General features: G+C 40.0%; 2 protein-coding genes and 1 long non-coding RNA gene across 4 annotated transcripts in view; 2 read left to right on the forward strand and 1 right to left on the reverse strand.

Moving 5' to 3' along the window:
• Nucleotides 1-16,535, reverse strand: part of LOC136254307 (glucose-6-phosphate exchanger SLC37A2-like) — a gene marked incomplete in the record, with an annotated part of 323,373 nt that overhangs the window by 120,843 nt on the left and 185,995 nt on the right.
• On the forward strand, nucleotides 338-5,278 carry LOC136254192 (uncharacterized). The gene is made up of 3 exons (XR_010700353.1): nucleotides 338-389; nucleotides 4,709-4,815; nucleotides 4,861-5,278. It is a non-coding gene; the product is annotated as an uncharacterized lncRNA (long non-coding RNA).
• Nucleotides 9,152-13,019, forward strand: LOC136254222 (uncharacterized). Of its 2 annotated transcripts, none has more exons than XM_066046895.1 (7): nucleotides 9,152-9,376; nucleotides 9,752-10,470; nucleotides 10,669-11,876; nucleotides 11,924-12,076; nucleotides 12,128-12,316; nucleotides 12,370-12,502; nucleotides 12,576-13,019. In XM_066046895.1, exons 2-7 carry the CDS (start codon nucleotides 9,756-9,758, stop codon nucleotides 12,857-12,859), a joined length of 2,682 nt encoding a protein of 893 aa, XP_065902967.1. In that variant the 5' UTR covers nucleotides 9,152-9,376; nucleotides 9,752-9,755; the 3' UTR covers nucleotides 12,860-13,019. The 2 variants fall into 2 exon arrangements, with proteins under 2 accessions (XP_065902967.1, XP_065902960.1); XM_066046888.1 differs by having other exon boundaries at nucleotides 9,154-9,376; nucleotides 12,561-13,019.

Genomic DNA, 16,535 nt, shown 5'->3' on the forward strand with positions numbered 1-16,535 from the left:
ACACACTTTTACGGAAACAATTACAGTAAACCAGGCGCACGCCCACAGCCGGCTGTGGGCGTGCGCCTGGTTTAACAAACAAAATCGAACCAGGGACCTCCAGTGCTTGAGCTCAGAGTCTTACCCATTGTGCTACGTGGCTCCATAGATAGGGTCTGCACCGTGAAAAATGAAGTAGCAAGAAACAAATCCCGGACTATCGTAGTACGTCACCCTTGGAACTGCGTTCCATTCGGTCGGTTCCATTGTTGGAGAGACACGCGGATTTTAATATATCACGTGATCATGATTGATCTTTCATGATTGATCTTTATTTCGTGCGTTTTAAAGATGACGTCCATATTGAGTGTGATTTCAAGTGTTGTTGGTCTACCAAACCATGCATAAAAGTGAGTAGTCTCGTGGCGCCCGCGACCCTAAAAAGAGGGTCTGGTGAAACTGTGTACAAAAAGTTTGGCGCTGCCGGAATGTTGGAAGCTCCAATCAGATCGCTCCATTTCAAATTGATTATGTAATGCGGACATTTCAAAAGATTCGCGGCTTACGGTTAATTACATCCGGTGACTCTGCCGCTTAAACTCATTGAGAAAACAGCCATACAATTCTGTTGGGTTCGTTTTAATGTTGAATAAATAAAAGTAGCGCTATTAGTTTGGTGATTCTGTAAGCAGATCTGGTTGAATGGATGTTGTGACGTAAACAGTGCACGTACGCAACACGTAAAACGTCATCCAATAAACATTCCAGAGTTCAAACTTTGTACAGAGTTTCACCAGACTCTCTTTTTAGGGTCGGGCGCCGCGAGACTAAGAAGTGAGTAAAAATTTGCCCGTGTTTTCCACAAAGGCTGATTTTCTGCTGATGGCTGTAGTGTCACGGAATATATTATAGTTAAAAGTCTTTATAGCAATATAACAACGGCAATGAATGCAGGGTACAACGCAACTCTATTTATACTACAACAAGAATACATACGAGTATACATGTTTACAAAAGTGCTAGTGGCTATATTACAAAAACAACTGTGTTTACCTATTACAAGATAACCATAAAATAGTGTGTTAATACATGTGTAAATTACAACCCAATTATGCATACACAGTAAACATTGTGTGTTGCAGGTTTCTATCTAATCAGTGTGTGCATTATGCCACATCTCCCTCCTGAGCTTAGTCATACGTCAATCTGTTAGGAGGTTTAATGTCAGTACCTGTTTGAGTTCTAGTCATGATTCTGTTTCTTGGAGGCTCTGTAGTATGAGGCGATGTTGATGTAATGGAATCATCAGGAATGTCTTGGGCATTGTCATTTGCTGTGTTCAGTCTATGGTTAAGGTGTTGTCTGTTTCTACACACTTGTCCAGAAGGGGTAGATACAACATAAGATCTTGGAGTGCCAGCATTGGACACTACTTTTTCCCAAGGATGTTTTGGTAAAGGAGTAGGCATCAGCGGTTCCCTGGGGTTGGGAGTCAACTTAACACATTCAGGACATTGTTGTACAAAGTGTTCTAGTTGTTTTGAAATACCTGGCCACCAAACTGAAGAAACTGCTGTAAGGCGACATCGCACAATTCCTTGATGACCAGTGTGTATCTTCTGAACGGTTTCTTTTTGTAACTGCTTTGGAACCACTATTCTTCCTCCATATAGTAATAGCTCATCATGAAGGGTAAGGTTGCCTTTGACAGTCCAGTAGGGCTTTACTTCAGGATCATTGCAGCTTTTTGGCCATCCTGACTTGCAGTAAGTGATAACTCTGGAGCAATCTGGATCTGCTGCTTGAGCCTTCTGGTACACTTGAAGTCGCTGTTGGCTAGCTGGCAATTGGGAAGTAATGGTGTTAATGAATGACTCTACCTCAGATTGTCTCTGTAAGGTTTGAGTATCATACTCTTCTCTCAGTGGAGCTCTGGAGAGTGTGTCAGCAGTATACAGAAGTTTCCCTGGAACATGTTGAATTGAGTAGCTGAATCGCATCAGTCTCAAACGGAATCTCAACACTCTTGGTGGGAGGTTGTCAAGATGCTTGTTTCCCAATAGTGGAACTAGAGGTTTGTGATCAGTCTCGATACTGATATGTTTTCCAAGGATGTAGGTAGAGAATTTCTCACATGCCCATGTGATAGCAAGAGCTTCTTTCTCAATCTGAGCATATCTAGTTTCTGTCTCTGACATAGATCTAGAAGCATAGGCAACTGGTCGCCATTCTTTCTTTTGATTTTGTAGCAGTACAGCACCAAGTCCATGAGAAGAGGCATCAGCAGAAATTTTTGTATCTGCCTGTGGGTCATACAACGCCAAAACTGTGTGTGCTGTTAGTTCAGCTTTCACCTTGACAAATGATTCTTCTTGAGCTGGCCCCCAGTTCCAGGCTCGTTTGCTGCTGAGTAGTTCTCTCATTGGCTTTGAAAGCTCAGCAATTCGGGGAGAATATTTTCCCAGTTGATTGACCATCCCCATGAAACGTCTTAGCTCAGAGGTAGACTTGGGTGAAGCCATCTTGTTGATTGCTGCTGTTTTCTGAGGATCAGGAGAGATTCCTTTTCCATCAATAGTGTGACCTAGGAAAGTTAATGAGGTTTTATTGAACTCACACTTGTCCTTGTTGAGTGTCACACCAGCTGCTTGGATTCTTTCCAAGGCTGTTGTCAGTCTAACATCATGTTCCTTCTGGTCTTTCCCAAAGATGAGAATGTCGTCCATCAAGCACAGGACACCTACTAGACCATCAAGGACGGTGCTCATTCTTTTCTGAAAATGTTCTGGAGCACTTGAAATACCAAATGGTAATTTATTAAAACAGTATCGCCCGAATGGCGTAATAAATGTGGTCAACTCACGGGACTCCTTAGCCAGTGGTATCTGCCAGAATCCACTGTTGGCATCTAGTTTGCTCATCACAGTAGCTCCTGTTAGCTGTGCCAGTGTCTCATCTACTCCAGGTAGTGGATGTGTTTCTCTGAGCACACTTTCATTGAGTGGTTTCAAGTCAACACAAATTCTGACATCACCAGATTTCTTGGGAACCACCACCATTCCAGCACACCAAAGGGTTGGTTTGTCCATTTTGGATATAACCCCTAACTTCTCCATGCGTTCCAACTCCTGTTTGACTTTCCCACGGAGTGGTATTGGAACATTTCGTGCAGTGTAGAGAGCATAAGGCTTAGCATCTGGCTTCAATTGGATCTGGTAGTCTCCTTTGAGGGTACCCAGACCTTGAAATAGTTTAGGAAAGCTCTGCTGAACATTCCCGGGCTGTATGCTATCAACCTTAATGAGGAGTTGTAAGGCTGTGATTGCTGGTAGTCCAAGTAAATTGTTTTTCAAGTCCTTTATCACATAGATAGACTGGTTGCAGGATCTCCCATTGTAGGTGAGTCGGACAGATGTTTGGCCCAATACTTTCAGTGGTTGGTTGTTTGGTCCACACAAAACTTTAGCTGACTGCTGTAGCTGAATGCTTTTGAGGGTTTTGAATGTCTTCATCGACACTGCAGTAGCCTCGGCTCCAGTATCAAGCTTAAACACTATCTCCTGGCCATTTATTTTGATAGGAGCAGTCCATGAAGTGCCCTTTGTTTCATGGATAGTGTCTAGAAAACCATTGTCCACTGGTGATTCTTCGGAAAGTGTAGCAACTGCTTTGCTGCGACAAACTGAGCTGTAGTGACCCTTCTTCTTGCATTTGTGACAGATCACGTCCCTGGCTGGGCAGGACTGCTTAGGGTGAGGCCCTTTTCCACAGTAGGAGCACTTTTGACCACGGTTGACTGGCTGCGGCCTGGTTGTTTGGTGGTGAAGGCTTCGGCTATTTGCGGGTCGCTTGAGTGGCTTCCGTGACGTGTAAGCTTGGACGGAAGTTTCCCCATCTGGTTTGCTCAGGATTGCCTGTTGTCCTCTCACAGCTTCTTGTTGCCGAACCAATCGTTTTGCCTTTTCAAGGGTAAGCTCTGAGTCCATCTGCAGCTTTGCTGAGAGTGAGGAATCTCGGATGCCCACGACAATTCGGTCACGGATCAGCTGTTCTTTGAGCACGCCAAATTCACAGTCTGCTGCTAGGCTGTACAAGGAAGTAATGAACTGTTCTGCAGTTTCTGATTCTCCTTGAGAGCGTTGGTTGAACCGGGCCCTTTCGAAGATCACATTCTTCCGGACTTTAAAGAATTCGTCAAATTTCTGTATGACGTCTGCAAATTTCTTCCGACTTTCTTGGGTAATGTTCGTTGAGGTCAGCACATCGTCGGCTTCTTCCCCAAGACAGTAAAGCAGAGTGCTCACTTGGCGTTCGTCCTCCTCTTTGTCGAGACCTGAAGCTACTCGGTACTGTTCGAAGCGTCTCTTCCACTTCGGCCACTCATCAGGCGGTGAGTTAAACGTGAATGAGGCAGGAGTCTGCAGAATAGCTGCTGGGTATGCCATTTGACCACGTCTCTCAGCTTCTGACACCATGTAGTGTCACGGAATATATTCTAGTTAAAAGTCTTTATAGCAATATAACAACGGCAATGAATGCAGGGTACAACGCAACTCTATTTATACTACAACAAGAATACATACGAGTATACATGTTTACAAAAGTGCTAGTGGCTATATTACAAAAACAACTGTGTTTACCTATTACAAGATAACCATAAAATAGTGTGTTAATACATGTGTAAATTACAACCCAATTATGCATACACAGTAAACATTGTGTGTTGCAGGTTTCTATCTAATCAGTGTGTGCATTATGCCACAATGGCCGGGTAGAGAAAAATATTCGTTCGACGCTCGCTCTACTAGCCAAGAGAAGAGAAGCCAATCCTATCTCGTAAGATGGTAATGAAGTTGGGTGTATAAGTATTCTACACACCAGGTTTGAAAGAGCTGCGACCTTTCTACCATCTGGCTGGCAGAGAGATAAAATTTGAGTGCAATGATCTTCAATGATTTTGGTGGGTTGCCTCCGGCATACTGTTACAGACTGTTTTCCTAGAAGCTTTAAATCAGGGGAAGATCCAGAAGAACATCTGAGGTTTCTAAGAAGTGGTCAAATCCTTGACTTTTAAAGTTAAAGGCCGGCCATTTCAAGCTACTACTCTAATAGAACATTCACTCTATTATAACAATCATGTATATAGTCTACATTTACAGTAAATGACTTCCCAGCATTGTTCAACTTGACACCTACACAAAAGAGATTATCGACTGTTTCTGAAAACACCTCAGAGTCTGAGGCATAGCTTGTGCTACTAATATGTTGATTTTTATTTGCAATGTAAATTAAATTTTTGCTTATGTGTATGTTTTGTATAAAGTTTTTATTTTTAAATTACAATCTTCTGTGTAACATTACAAAAATGTGATAATTAATAGGGCACGTGGGTACCTAAAATTAACCTACTTTTTCATGACTAACAACATTTTTATGTCACACATATTGATCATTGTGTAAACAACCATTCACAGTTTTCGATGATTGCTTTATGGAAATACACCTATAAACCTTTGCATGGAAATATGTACATACCAAGTACACCATTTGTGTATCAATCAACTGTTGTTATTTCATTTCCAATTACCCATCTAGAATGTGAAACTTATATTGTTTCCTGAATAAATGGTAAGGGATTAAACTTTTATCTGTGTATGCAGTAGTGCTAGCTTAGGGCCCAACAAAGTAGTTTTCTGGGACTACTGTTGATTGGTATTGATATTTCATAAATGGTGTGACTTTGTCAACTTGGTATTACTATTATCAGTGATGCTATATACATTTAGACCCAGAAATGATTTTAATGTAATCTGTAGCTATGCATTATTAAAATTTAACATTATTGCAGCAATTTCTTGACTGCTACCTTTGATTTCACAATGTCTTCACCCAAGTTTACAAAGGCCACACCATTGTTTCACAGCTTGGCTGTTTTTGTGTGGATATTCATGTACATTCCTACCTGTTGCATATATTCTTTAAATCCTTAAAATTTTCAAGCTCATATGCATAAATTTTTGTGTTCTATTCCTCAATTCTCCATTTGTGTGTACCTACAAGATCGAGATACTCTAATAGAGCTGGCAACTGTATCACTCTAATAGAACATTAATAGAGATGAGATCTATCTTCTTTTGTAAAGAAAATAGATTCATCACATAGTGATTCTGAATTTTTTTTTTAATTAGACACTTTGGATGATTCTATAACTATAGCTTTATGACAATCATATTGATATGCTCATAATGTTTTGCCCACAAATTTGTGCTTTTTCTGAATGAACAGTTATAACTTTTGGCTTGGGTGAAATTGTTAAAAACATTACAATGAATCTTTAAGCTATTACATATGTTTTATAATAAACATTCATGTCAAATAACTACCTGCCTGGCTGTATGCTCTATTAGAGTTACTGACTATTGTCATTATACAGAATATTGTGAGATACAATGATGTATTTCATAGGCAAGCTAGACTTCAGCATTATACCATAATTAATACACTAGTAGCTACTGTATCTATTTTTCCAGCATTATGTTTGAATCAGACACCTAGCTATGTTGTTCAGAATTATGTCAACACAATAGGCTGGATCAAAGTGCAGTACAAGCATGTGGTTCAGCATTATGTACAGTATCAGTACATAATAGTGTGGAGACTTAATGGTCATGCATACGAAGTTATGAAGATGATTTGTAGTTATACCTATGAACAATCAAGTTTCTAATAGTCTGTATATACAGTGATGTAAATGACTTCCCCGCAACATTGCTTAACACTAGTAAAAAAGATTATCAACTGTTTCTGGATAACACCTTAAAGTTTGAAGCATATCTTAGATGTTATGATGTTGGTTATACTATTTAAAACACCCAAGTTGTAAAAAAGGTGCAGGCCAGGGTGAAAAAAAGTTGTGAAATCAAAAGTGGCAGAAATGGCTGTACATGATGGTAGGTTTAATAATGACAATTCAGGTGAATTTTGTGCCAAATCCTTGGAGAAGGCAACACATCATTGCACATTAAATTCAACTGAATTCATGTCGTTATTAAATTAATGTACCATCTACCTCCACTGGTGATAGAGAACATTTGATTAGCATTAATTGGTGCTGATAAGGTCAAGTCTTTATTCTTTGATCAGACTCAGGTGTAACTTAACACAGTGTGTTCCATGGAAGTATTTCAGTTAGACACTCTCCTCCACTACTATATTATGAACTCTTGTCTAGCATATATGAGTAAACTAATTTTCAGCTTGCACGGCGGCTTGAGCTAAATAATTCCACTTGCCTTAGCTTCTTTTTCTTGACTTCCCACTGTGCTTTATCTAAAGGCCTAGATCATAAAGGAACACTGTCCCTCCTTTATAGGTTGGATGGGAGAATTAGCATCCAAAGTGTTGATGTATACTCCTTATACGTTTTGTCAGAATTCTCCAAGTGATCTACAGCTTGGTTATAGTCCAGAGCTACATTCAAATCGCTACTGAGAAAGTAATTTTTAATACTGTGCAGGCTTCCCGGGGGGATCTTGTATGCACAAAGACAATAATTACAATCTGGGCACGAAATGATTTGATCTTCCACTTCACAATCCATTTGAAAAACCACTGAAGAGTGTCTTAGTGTGAGGTCTGGGTTTATATAGCTAGCTGAGGATGTCAAAAAATCTCTCTAACCTTATACGGTAATTCAAAGATTACTCGAGAAAGCTACTTGATATTTTCTTAGCTAAGCCATGCACTAGCTTATAGCTAAGGACGTCAAAATCTCTCAAACCTTAAGTGACAGTTTAAAGATTAAATTACCTCAAAGCTACTTGATATTTTTGCTTAGCCATACATAACTTATATCCAATCCAAGATTCAATCCCTTCAGAGAAAATCGCTTACTCTAACAGTGGTCCCTATACCTCGGCTGTCCTCGTCCCGGTTTTACTCCTGTCGGCTGTCCCCGTCCCCGTCCCGGTTTTACCCTTATTTTCCCCGTCCCCGTCCCGGTTTTACCCCTATTGTCCCCGTCCCCGTTTTACCCCTATTGTCCCCGTCCCCGTCCCGGTTTTACCCCATCCCATCTATCTACCTATGTTTGTCCGTACGCACCCACGTGAGCAAAATCGTTTAATAACGGTAAAAGCAGCTTTTACGTAAGAAGTAAAAGTGAAATGAAGTCTGTATTAAACTTCTGCACAGGTGAACTTTGCTCTGAGGTGGTTTCTTTTCGGCGGACTGAAATACGGGTGTGGTGACTTTCCTCAGACTACCTTCCCCTTGAGGTTTTCAGGCATTTAGCAACTGAAAAACAACGGTGCAGCCTCGTACACTGCCAGGAATAGCCTATCGCTTCGAGTTGAAAGGGGGCGTATCCCTTACGTACGCGAACGAAAATGAAGAGCAGCTTTGAGGCTTTCTCGAGAGAATTTGTGGGAAAAAACACGTTAGTCACACTATAAAACAGTTTAGAAGATAGTTTTGTGCGTAATATGTTGGTTAAAGCGGTTTATTTAACAAACGCTTCCTTAGCAGTGCCATAGATATTCTACTCAGTATCTATGCAGTGCATAGCAACGTAATTGAACGAATTACGAATATTTCATGAATTACGAAATACGAGAAATAGCTAATTATATTATCAAACTACCCTATTGTAAAGTAGTAATACATAGTTGGTTAATTCATAGTAGTATATACTGTCTATAGTTATTCCAGATGAGTCAGCTAGCTGCTTGGCGCCTGGTTTTTAGAAGTAGCACAACATCAACTTGTTATCATTTTCATTTTCAAACAGACCTACCTACCCAAATTTAAAATAATTTTGCCCGCGCAAAATAAAATCAAATAGGTATGGCCTTACTTGTTTAACTTTTTGTTGTCTTGTATTCAGTGTCATTTATTTATGTGTGTCCTTTGTTTTTGTACTTTGTCTTCGTATGCTATATTGATGTATAGCTAGCTACTCTGGCATGGAAGAATGGCTATGCCGAATGTCATGAGTTTAAACAAAATATCAAATTACAGGCTACTTTGACTTCAGTTAGCCATCTGTTACCACCAAATCTTTCATTTGACAGACTCTTGACAATGCAGTTAGTACATGCATATCCTGCTTGCAAAAAAGGTTCTTGGCCCAGAACTGTAGTGAGTCATAGATATTCTACTCACCGGGATATGAAACGCCGTATACTCCCCATACATTAAAACGGCCCATCCGCACCTCTAGTAAATTGGTGTTAAACAGTAGTGACTTTCTTGAAGTCTTGAAATAAAGCGAAAATCAAGTCTCCAAAAGTTGAATCCTTGTTGTTTAGACAATTATTCACTGTAAGCCTAATTGTGGGAGGCAGCAGCGACTATTGAAGAAGGTTGAGTAAATTGGTGATCCAACACTCTGCGAACCGTAAGTCTCAAACGCCTTCACGAATCAAGGCCAATTTTATGTGGCAAAGATAAGCCAGTGCGTCTAATCGAACCGGCATGTCTTCAACTGAATTGTCTCTACCATTGTCGTTTTATTAGTCTTTGCGGTCGACATCCATGTACATCTTTTGTGAACCCTAGCGTATCGCTTCATGGCTTGATCAAGCTAATCTTTTGTTATTCCATAAAGAAGGCCTTGATTCGTCGAACTGGTGGCGTTTTGGGTACTGTTGATATTCAAACATGCAGATACAGAATTTTAAAAAAGTGTTGTTTAGGATTTTGTGTACGTGTAAAGTAATTTTTTTGGTTTAACGCGCAGGGCTGTGTATTAAACGTATGCTGTCTATTGTAGAACTATGCCAGGGGGGCACAAGCTGAAGCTTTCAAGTGTGAAGAGTTACAGAAAAAAGAGAAAAGAAAGGCTAGCAAAGAAGACGACATCGACTGTTGCTGCTACATTACCATCAACCGATCCTGCAACATTACCATCAACCGGTCCTGCAACATTACCATCAACCGGTCCTGCAACATTACCATCAACCGGTCCTGCAACATTACCATCAACCGGTCCTGCAACATTACCGTCAACTGATCCTGCAACACCACAATCATCAACTATTGCTGCAACATTACCATCAACATTGCGTACAGAAGATGTTGCAGCATCAAGCCTAAGGGTATCAGTGCCACTCATTTCATACACTTGTAGTGAAACTAAAAGTTTGGATGAACTACACAGCCGTTTAATGAAGAATGGAGTGTGTTCAGGTTGGCAAGTAGTTGAAGCAAATTTGAATTGTCTTGCTTTGGCTAAAATGAAGCTTGTGCCTTCCCCTTATGTTGTTGCGTCAGTCCAGATATATTCAAATTTCAATTATAGTGTCACCATTGAAGGACATTCCATTAGTCTGGCTAAGCTAGGAGCAGCTGTGTGTTCCAAAATTTCTTGTATCAGTGATGCTTTATTGCTGCTTAGAACAATTGACCAATTGCACATGTGTGAAGGGAACTTATGTTCAGAATTTACAGAAGTCGTTCAGCATAATGAGGGAAAATTCCTTGGGACTGATCGTAAGTTTTAGTATACACTGATGTGTTGTTTTGTGTGAGTGTCCTTATAATCGTTGTCTAATATGAGCAATTTATTACTATGCTGAATATAGATTGAGTACATTACCATTCTCCATTGCAACAGCTCCCTTCTTAACATACGCAGATTGTATAATTTTGTGTGCATATTTATTAACTTTTTATTTAATGTTTATACAGGGAAAACTGTGGTAGCAAATATTGCAACAGTTGATGGGAAGCAAACTATCAGGCACCATGAATGCTACATTGTTGTCAGTGAAGGCACAATAAGGTGCAGCAAGTGTGCTGCTCATCGCAAATCTCTACAGTCAGCTGTTTCCAGACTCACTTCAAAAGCAAAGACTGTTCCTTCACCCAGTTCACATGTTGATACCTCACCTAGCAGCCATACAAACTTAGACTATTTGACATCATCCGAAACATCACTCAGAGTGCGCACATTGCAAGGCAGGTATAAAGCTAGCAAAAAAGTTATCAGCCGTCTCCAAGAGAAAGTAAAACAGCTCACTGAAACGCAAGGACTTACAGTTGAACAATCGTTGCATGATGATTTGGTCACAGTGATGGATCAACATGAAAGTGAGATCACTAAGCAACATGAGGAATCATCATTCCAGATGCTGTTTTGGAAGCAACAACGGGAAGCTTTGAAGAAAGGCAAAGGCATTCGATGGCACCCTCTTGTAATTAAATGGTGTTTGTATCTTCACCATTGCAGCAGTAAAGCCTATAAGGTGTTGAGAAATTCGAAATGTTTACATCTGCCCTCAGAACGCACTTTACAGGACTATACCCATTTCAACACTACTGGTGCAGGCTTCTCAGCTGCTACAGACAATCAGCTAAGGGAGTACGCAAGGCTCAGTGCAACTCCAAATCACAAAAATAATGTTGGGTTGCTGTTTGATGAAATGCATATAAAGGAGGGGTTGGTGTTCAGCAAAAACACTGGTAATTTAGTTGGTTTTGTAAACTTGGGAGATGTTAACAATGATTTTATACGTTATGCTAATTCTGAGGCAGATGGTGAGAGCAGCTTACCTTTGGCTAAGTCTGTGTTGTTTATCATGGTCAGAGGCTTGACTTCCAAATTAACATTTCCATATGCTCAATTTCCAGTGGATTCCATCAAAGGATCACAGTTGTACCCACTATTCTGGGAGGCAGTTCATCGACTTGAATGCATGAGTTTTAAAGTGTTCACCTGTACATGTGATGGTGCTACCTCAAATCGACGACTTTATCATCTGCTCACCAAATCAGAGCCTGAGAAGCACAAAGTGCGTAATAAATATAGCAAGGAAGAACGATATATTTATCTGATTTGTGACCCGCCCCACCTCCTTAAAACAATCCGTAACTGTTTTTCATCTAGACCACTATGGGTAAGTGTCTTTATACTGACTTATGGTGTCAGCCATAATTATTATAGCGTTGTGGAAAGTACATCAGCTGGCAGCATGTAGTGAGCCTCTATCGTTGTACAACAGGAGCAGGTACAGGAGTTTCGTTGGTGCCAAAGCTTAAGTATGAGCACCTTCACCTCACTTCTTTTTCTAAGATGCGAGTTGACCTTGCTGCGCAGGTATAGTAATAACTATATAAACTACCTTATTTTATTTCATAACACATATAGGTACTCAGTGGGACTGTATCCAGTGCAATGAAGTTAACAGGAGGAGAAGATGCCCGCGCTACAGCTGACTTCATTGATTATATCGATAAATTTTTTGACTCTCTAAATGTGGACAATCTTAATGAAGGCACACGGACAAGGAAGAAATTTCAGGAACCATACTATCTCAAGGATGATTTTCGGTTGAAGGTGAAGCTCCATGATTTTGGTTCTAATGCTATAGCTATTATACATTCTTCTAGTGGTTAAGTGATGATTTTACCTCGTACATGAACACGTGGAAAACATCTGTGGAGGCACGAGAGGGCTACACTGCTCAGCAAAAGCAGCGAAATCTGTTGAGTGAACTCACAATGGAGGGTATCCAGATTACAGGTATGTTTATATTATGCATACAACTGATATTACTAGCAAGTACAAACATCTTTTATAGTGTCATCATTTGTAGAGTTTGTACCATTAATTCTGAGTCAACCAGGTGTGACCTATTTTCTAAGTGAGAAATTATGTCAAGATCCCCTCGAGAAGTTTTTCGGACTCCAGAGGCAACGAGGGAAATCAAATGATAATCCTTTGCTCAACGAAGTGCAGAAGAACACTCAAGCTCTACGCGTGGTTGGTGACATCAATGTCAAGTCTATTGCTGGAAACTGCAGAGGCAAAAAAAGAGATGCTATTTTTACAGAGACTAATGTACAATTGCAGAAACGCAAGAAGTCTCGGAAAACATAATTAAATGTAACCACATGATTCACTTTCACATTGTTATGTAACATACTTTATTACGTGTACTTGATAAATACTAAAACAATTTCTTTCTCAATGATTTTGATTTCTGTGTGCTTTTTTTGTTCTTTTGCTTGTATTGTTCCATAAATCCTTTTGCAAAAGCATTTCCACGAACTGTCGTATACAAATCAATTGTCATCTTTAACAGCTCATCTCCTATTTCAGTGGGTGTGATGCCAATTGCAAGGTCCCAGTAGAACCCGACATCCACATCACCTAGTGCCTGGTCCAAAATCAAATGTTTCACATCACTCAGTTGGCTAGAATCACCATCAAACACATTGCGGCATATTTTCTCAATAGCTATCAAGCAATTGTAAAACATCTCGCTTATGTGGGTTAACCCACCACGATCAACTGCTTCAGTCCACTGTGCGCTTTCCAACCCTGTAGGGAGGTCTGACTGTAGTAACAACAAAGTATCGACATATTCTTTCTTGGTGACAACTTTTGTGTGTAACTGTTTGATAATGTACCCACCAATGTAGTTGATGGTATTCATTTCTTCAAAAGTCAACTGGTGTTCTGGATTACTAGAATCTGCACATTTGGTTTTGGTATTGACTTTGGCTCTCAGCATCTTCTTGAAAACTTCCTCAGTGATGAACTGATAAAACAGTGGGTTCACCTCCACACCAACCTGCTCCAAAAGCTTCTTCCACTCCAGTTTTAATGTGTCCCCAACAGCTAATTTATGAAATGCTGGCCACAATATGGAAAGATTCAAGGTGGTAGCAAATATTTTCTCTAAAAGGTGTACCAATTTGTGAGAAAAAGTTCTGCTGGCTTCGTGTTCTAACAAACGAGTTGCTGCAGAGTGAAAGAAACGATAACTTTCTACTTTTTGATCACTATATCTCGGCTCGCTTAGTACTTCGTTGCACACTTCTGTAAAGTAGTTAACTTCCACCCGTGTGCCAACTTCATCAGCAACAAGAGCTGTACTCTCGGCCGTTCTGGTACTGGTATCAAAGCTTGTACTAGAAGTCATTTCACTACCACACTGCATTCACACACGCGCTCAGTTCAGTAGTATGGAAATAATTTATCAAGCGGCGTCTAAGATAGAAAGGTGTTGACAGAGGTGCGGATAGAGTCGTGAAAAACAACCAGTTTCATATCCCGGTGAGTAGAATATCTATGAGTGAGTGGACACCTTAGTAATAATCTAACAAAGTTTTCCATGCTTGACGAGTGCCCCATCCAGTGTACTTTGGGAAAGTAGGTTATTTCCTCATGAACGCCTGGGAGGGGAGTAGTGGGGCTTAGTATTGACATAGATATTCTAGTCTCACGTGGCCAGACCGCTTGTACATGTCATGCCTACCCAATGGCTAAAAAAGTGGTCTGGCCTTGCGAGACTAGCAATCAGTTTAGTCTTGTGAGAACTGTACACAAGTCTCGACACACTGTACAAGCAATAGCATAGGGTCCAATCCACTTACAAATTGATCTCCCTATACCATTATTGTGGGATTTATTTATTATTAGCTACTGGGCAGGCAGCCCAGCTGATGTCTTCACAGAAATATCAACTTTAGTGTCTCACGAGAGGTGCTCCACACAATGGACCGGAAGAAACTTGCTATAGCTAGCTACTTAGCCGGATCATATGATCTTTTTGTATGTATGTACAGTATGAGATTGCTTTCTTTAAAATAAGGAAACGAAATACGAATTTCTGCCCTACTTGGTAGCCAATTGCAAGACAAAAAAAGCCAACTCTTCCTCATTTGATTAGATTGGATGCGTAGTTGTGCACTGAACGGCAGTAGCTAGTGTTCTCTTTTTAGTTCCATATAGGGCTAACTTAGTGGGTGGTTGATTGCTGGGTATAATTCTGGTACAAATAGTGGGTAGCTACTGTACGTTGTAGCCTGATTGCTCAATTAGAGTGACTGTTCTATTAGAGTATCTCGATCAATTTCTATAAAATCAAAATAAAGCTTTGTTGGGGTTGAATAGCAATAATGGATGCTAGTTAAATGTAAATGAGTGCATATAGCTTTGAAATACTGTATAGTATAGCAGTTGGTTTTCCATGATAAATTGCTAACACAGCTCAGTCTCTACTACAATTGCTATAGCTACTCAGTGATATTTGAAAGGATTATGTCGAAACCAAAGAAACCCATCTAGCTAGATTCGCCACTACATGAAACTGTCAGGAACTTGAGTAGCTCTTAGCTAGTTGGTTAACTACAAGGTTTTGAAATGAATTTTTATCATCTCCTTGGATGAAGGATTCAGTAGTGTAGCCAGGAAAAAAATTTTACCGAGGCAAACTTTATACATTGACCAAATTGAGAGAGTCTATTTCTGACTCAACTGATTCACAAATGCTTTTAAGCATGGGTGGTACAGCATTTGCAGGTTGGATGAAAGAACTAAATCGTTTCAGAAGACTCTGGGCATTTTTCTACATGTCATAAGTAATGCTCCAGCATAGTTAATGCTACAATATGATGTATCATGCTTCAATTATTAGACTAGTTTAATTGCATGCAACACAACTTACTCCAGAGATATTTTAAGTGGTCAGGCCATCCATGAACTAGCTGCATCCATGAACTGTCATAGCCATGTACACTACTTTTTATTGATCTGATGTGATGTTTAAGTCTGAGATAATTATCTCTTTCATATCATGCTCAACTGCATGTGCTAAGCATGTCAAGCTAGGAAGTCTGGGGAATGCTCCCTCAAGGAAAATTTTGGAAAAGACATGTGGAGCAGGCTATTCTTTTTGATTGTAACTGCTAATGCATGATATGCATGATCAATTAGCTCAATGTAATGCCATGCAGTTAACTCATTGGAACTTTTGAAAAGTAATGTAAAGACAATTTACATAAATAGAAATGATCAAGCAGTGTAATGAGAACAGTGGCATATTGAATGCTCTATTAGAGTATATTACGATGACTGCTCTATTAGAGTATCTCGATCTTTTACAAATTCAAGCCGCACAAAATAGAATCTACCTCAGCTACCTTTAACAAGACACACACAACACTATCACAGTATCATTTCATTCTCCCACCTGTATCAACTACATTACATCTACAATCATATTTTTCAAGAACAATCAAAGAACGGAACAACTTACCCACATCAGTGGCGGATATAGGGGGGTTGCAATGATTTCAGCTGAAACCCCCTCTGAAAATAGCGCGCGCCCCCAAATTTATTGACGAGTCGTCGTGTCAGTGATAAAATCGCCACGTGTGTTATAGTCTATAAGGCCACTCCAAATAAATTCTCTGTTTCCCGTCCTGGACTCAAGCATATTTGCATGCGGGCGGGCGGTCCATTTCCATTATTTCATTATAAGATTGGCAGCTTTTCAAGCCATTATTTTCCTGGCACAACCATAAAAAGCTGCAAAAAAAGCATTCCCTTTTAAGTTGCAAAAATGGCACAAACGTGAAGCTTGTGCCGACTTGATAGCATTGCTGACACGTGAGCTGACCCTGTTTCAAGATGGCTTTTACTAAGCCTGTCAGTATGCAACAATAACAGGAAAATAATGGAAGAATACGGAATAATGGAATATTTAGAGCTGACAGTAACTATAGATGCGGGCGGTGGACGGGAAACAGAGAATTTATTTGGAGTG

This window comes from Dysidea avara, chromosome 1 (genome assembly GCF_963678975.1).
Source record: "Dysidea avara chromosome 1, odDysAvar1.4, whole genome shotgun sequence".
NCBI classification, from domain to species: Eukaryota; Metazoa; Porifera; class Demospongiae; order Dictyoceratida; family Dysideidae; genus Dysidea; species Dysidea avara.

Coding starts and splice junctions, on each gene's coding strand:
- LOC136254222 (XM_066046888.1), top strand. CDS start 9,756: ATGCCAGGGGGGCACAAGCTGAAGCTTTCAAGTGTGAAGAGTTACAGA. Junction 10,471..10,668: donor AAAATTCCTTGGGACTGATC/GTAAGTTTTAGT, acceptor ATGTTTATACAG/GGAAAACTGTGGTAGCAAAT. Junction 11,877..11,923: donor TTTCATCTAGACCACTATGG/GTAAGTGTCTTT, acceptor TAATTATTATAG/CGTTGTGGAAAGTACATCAG.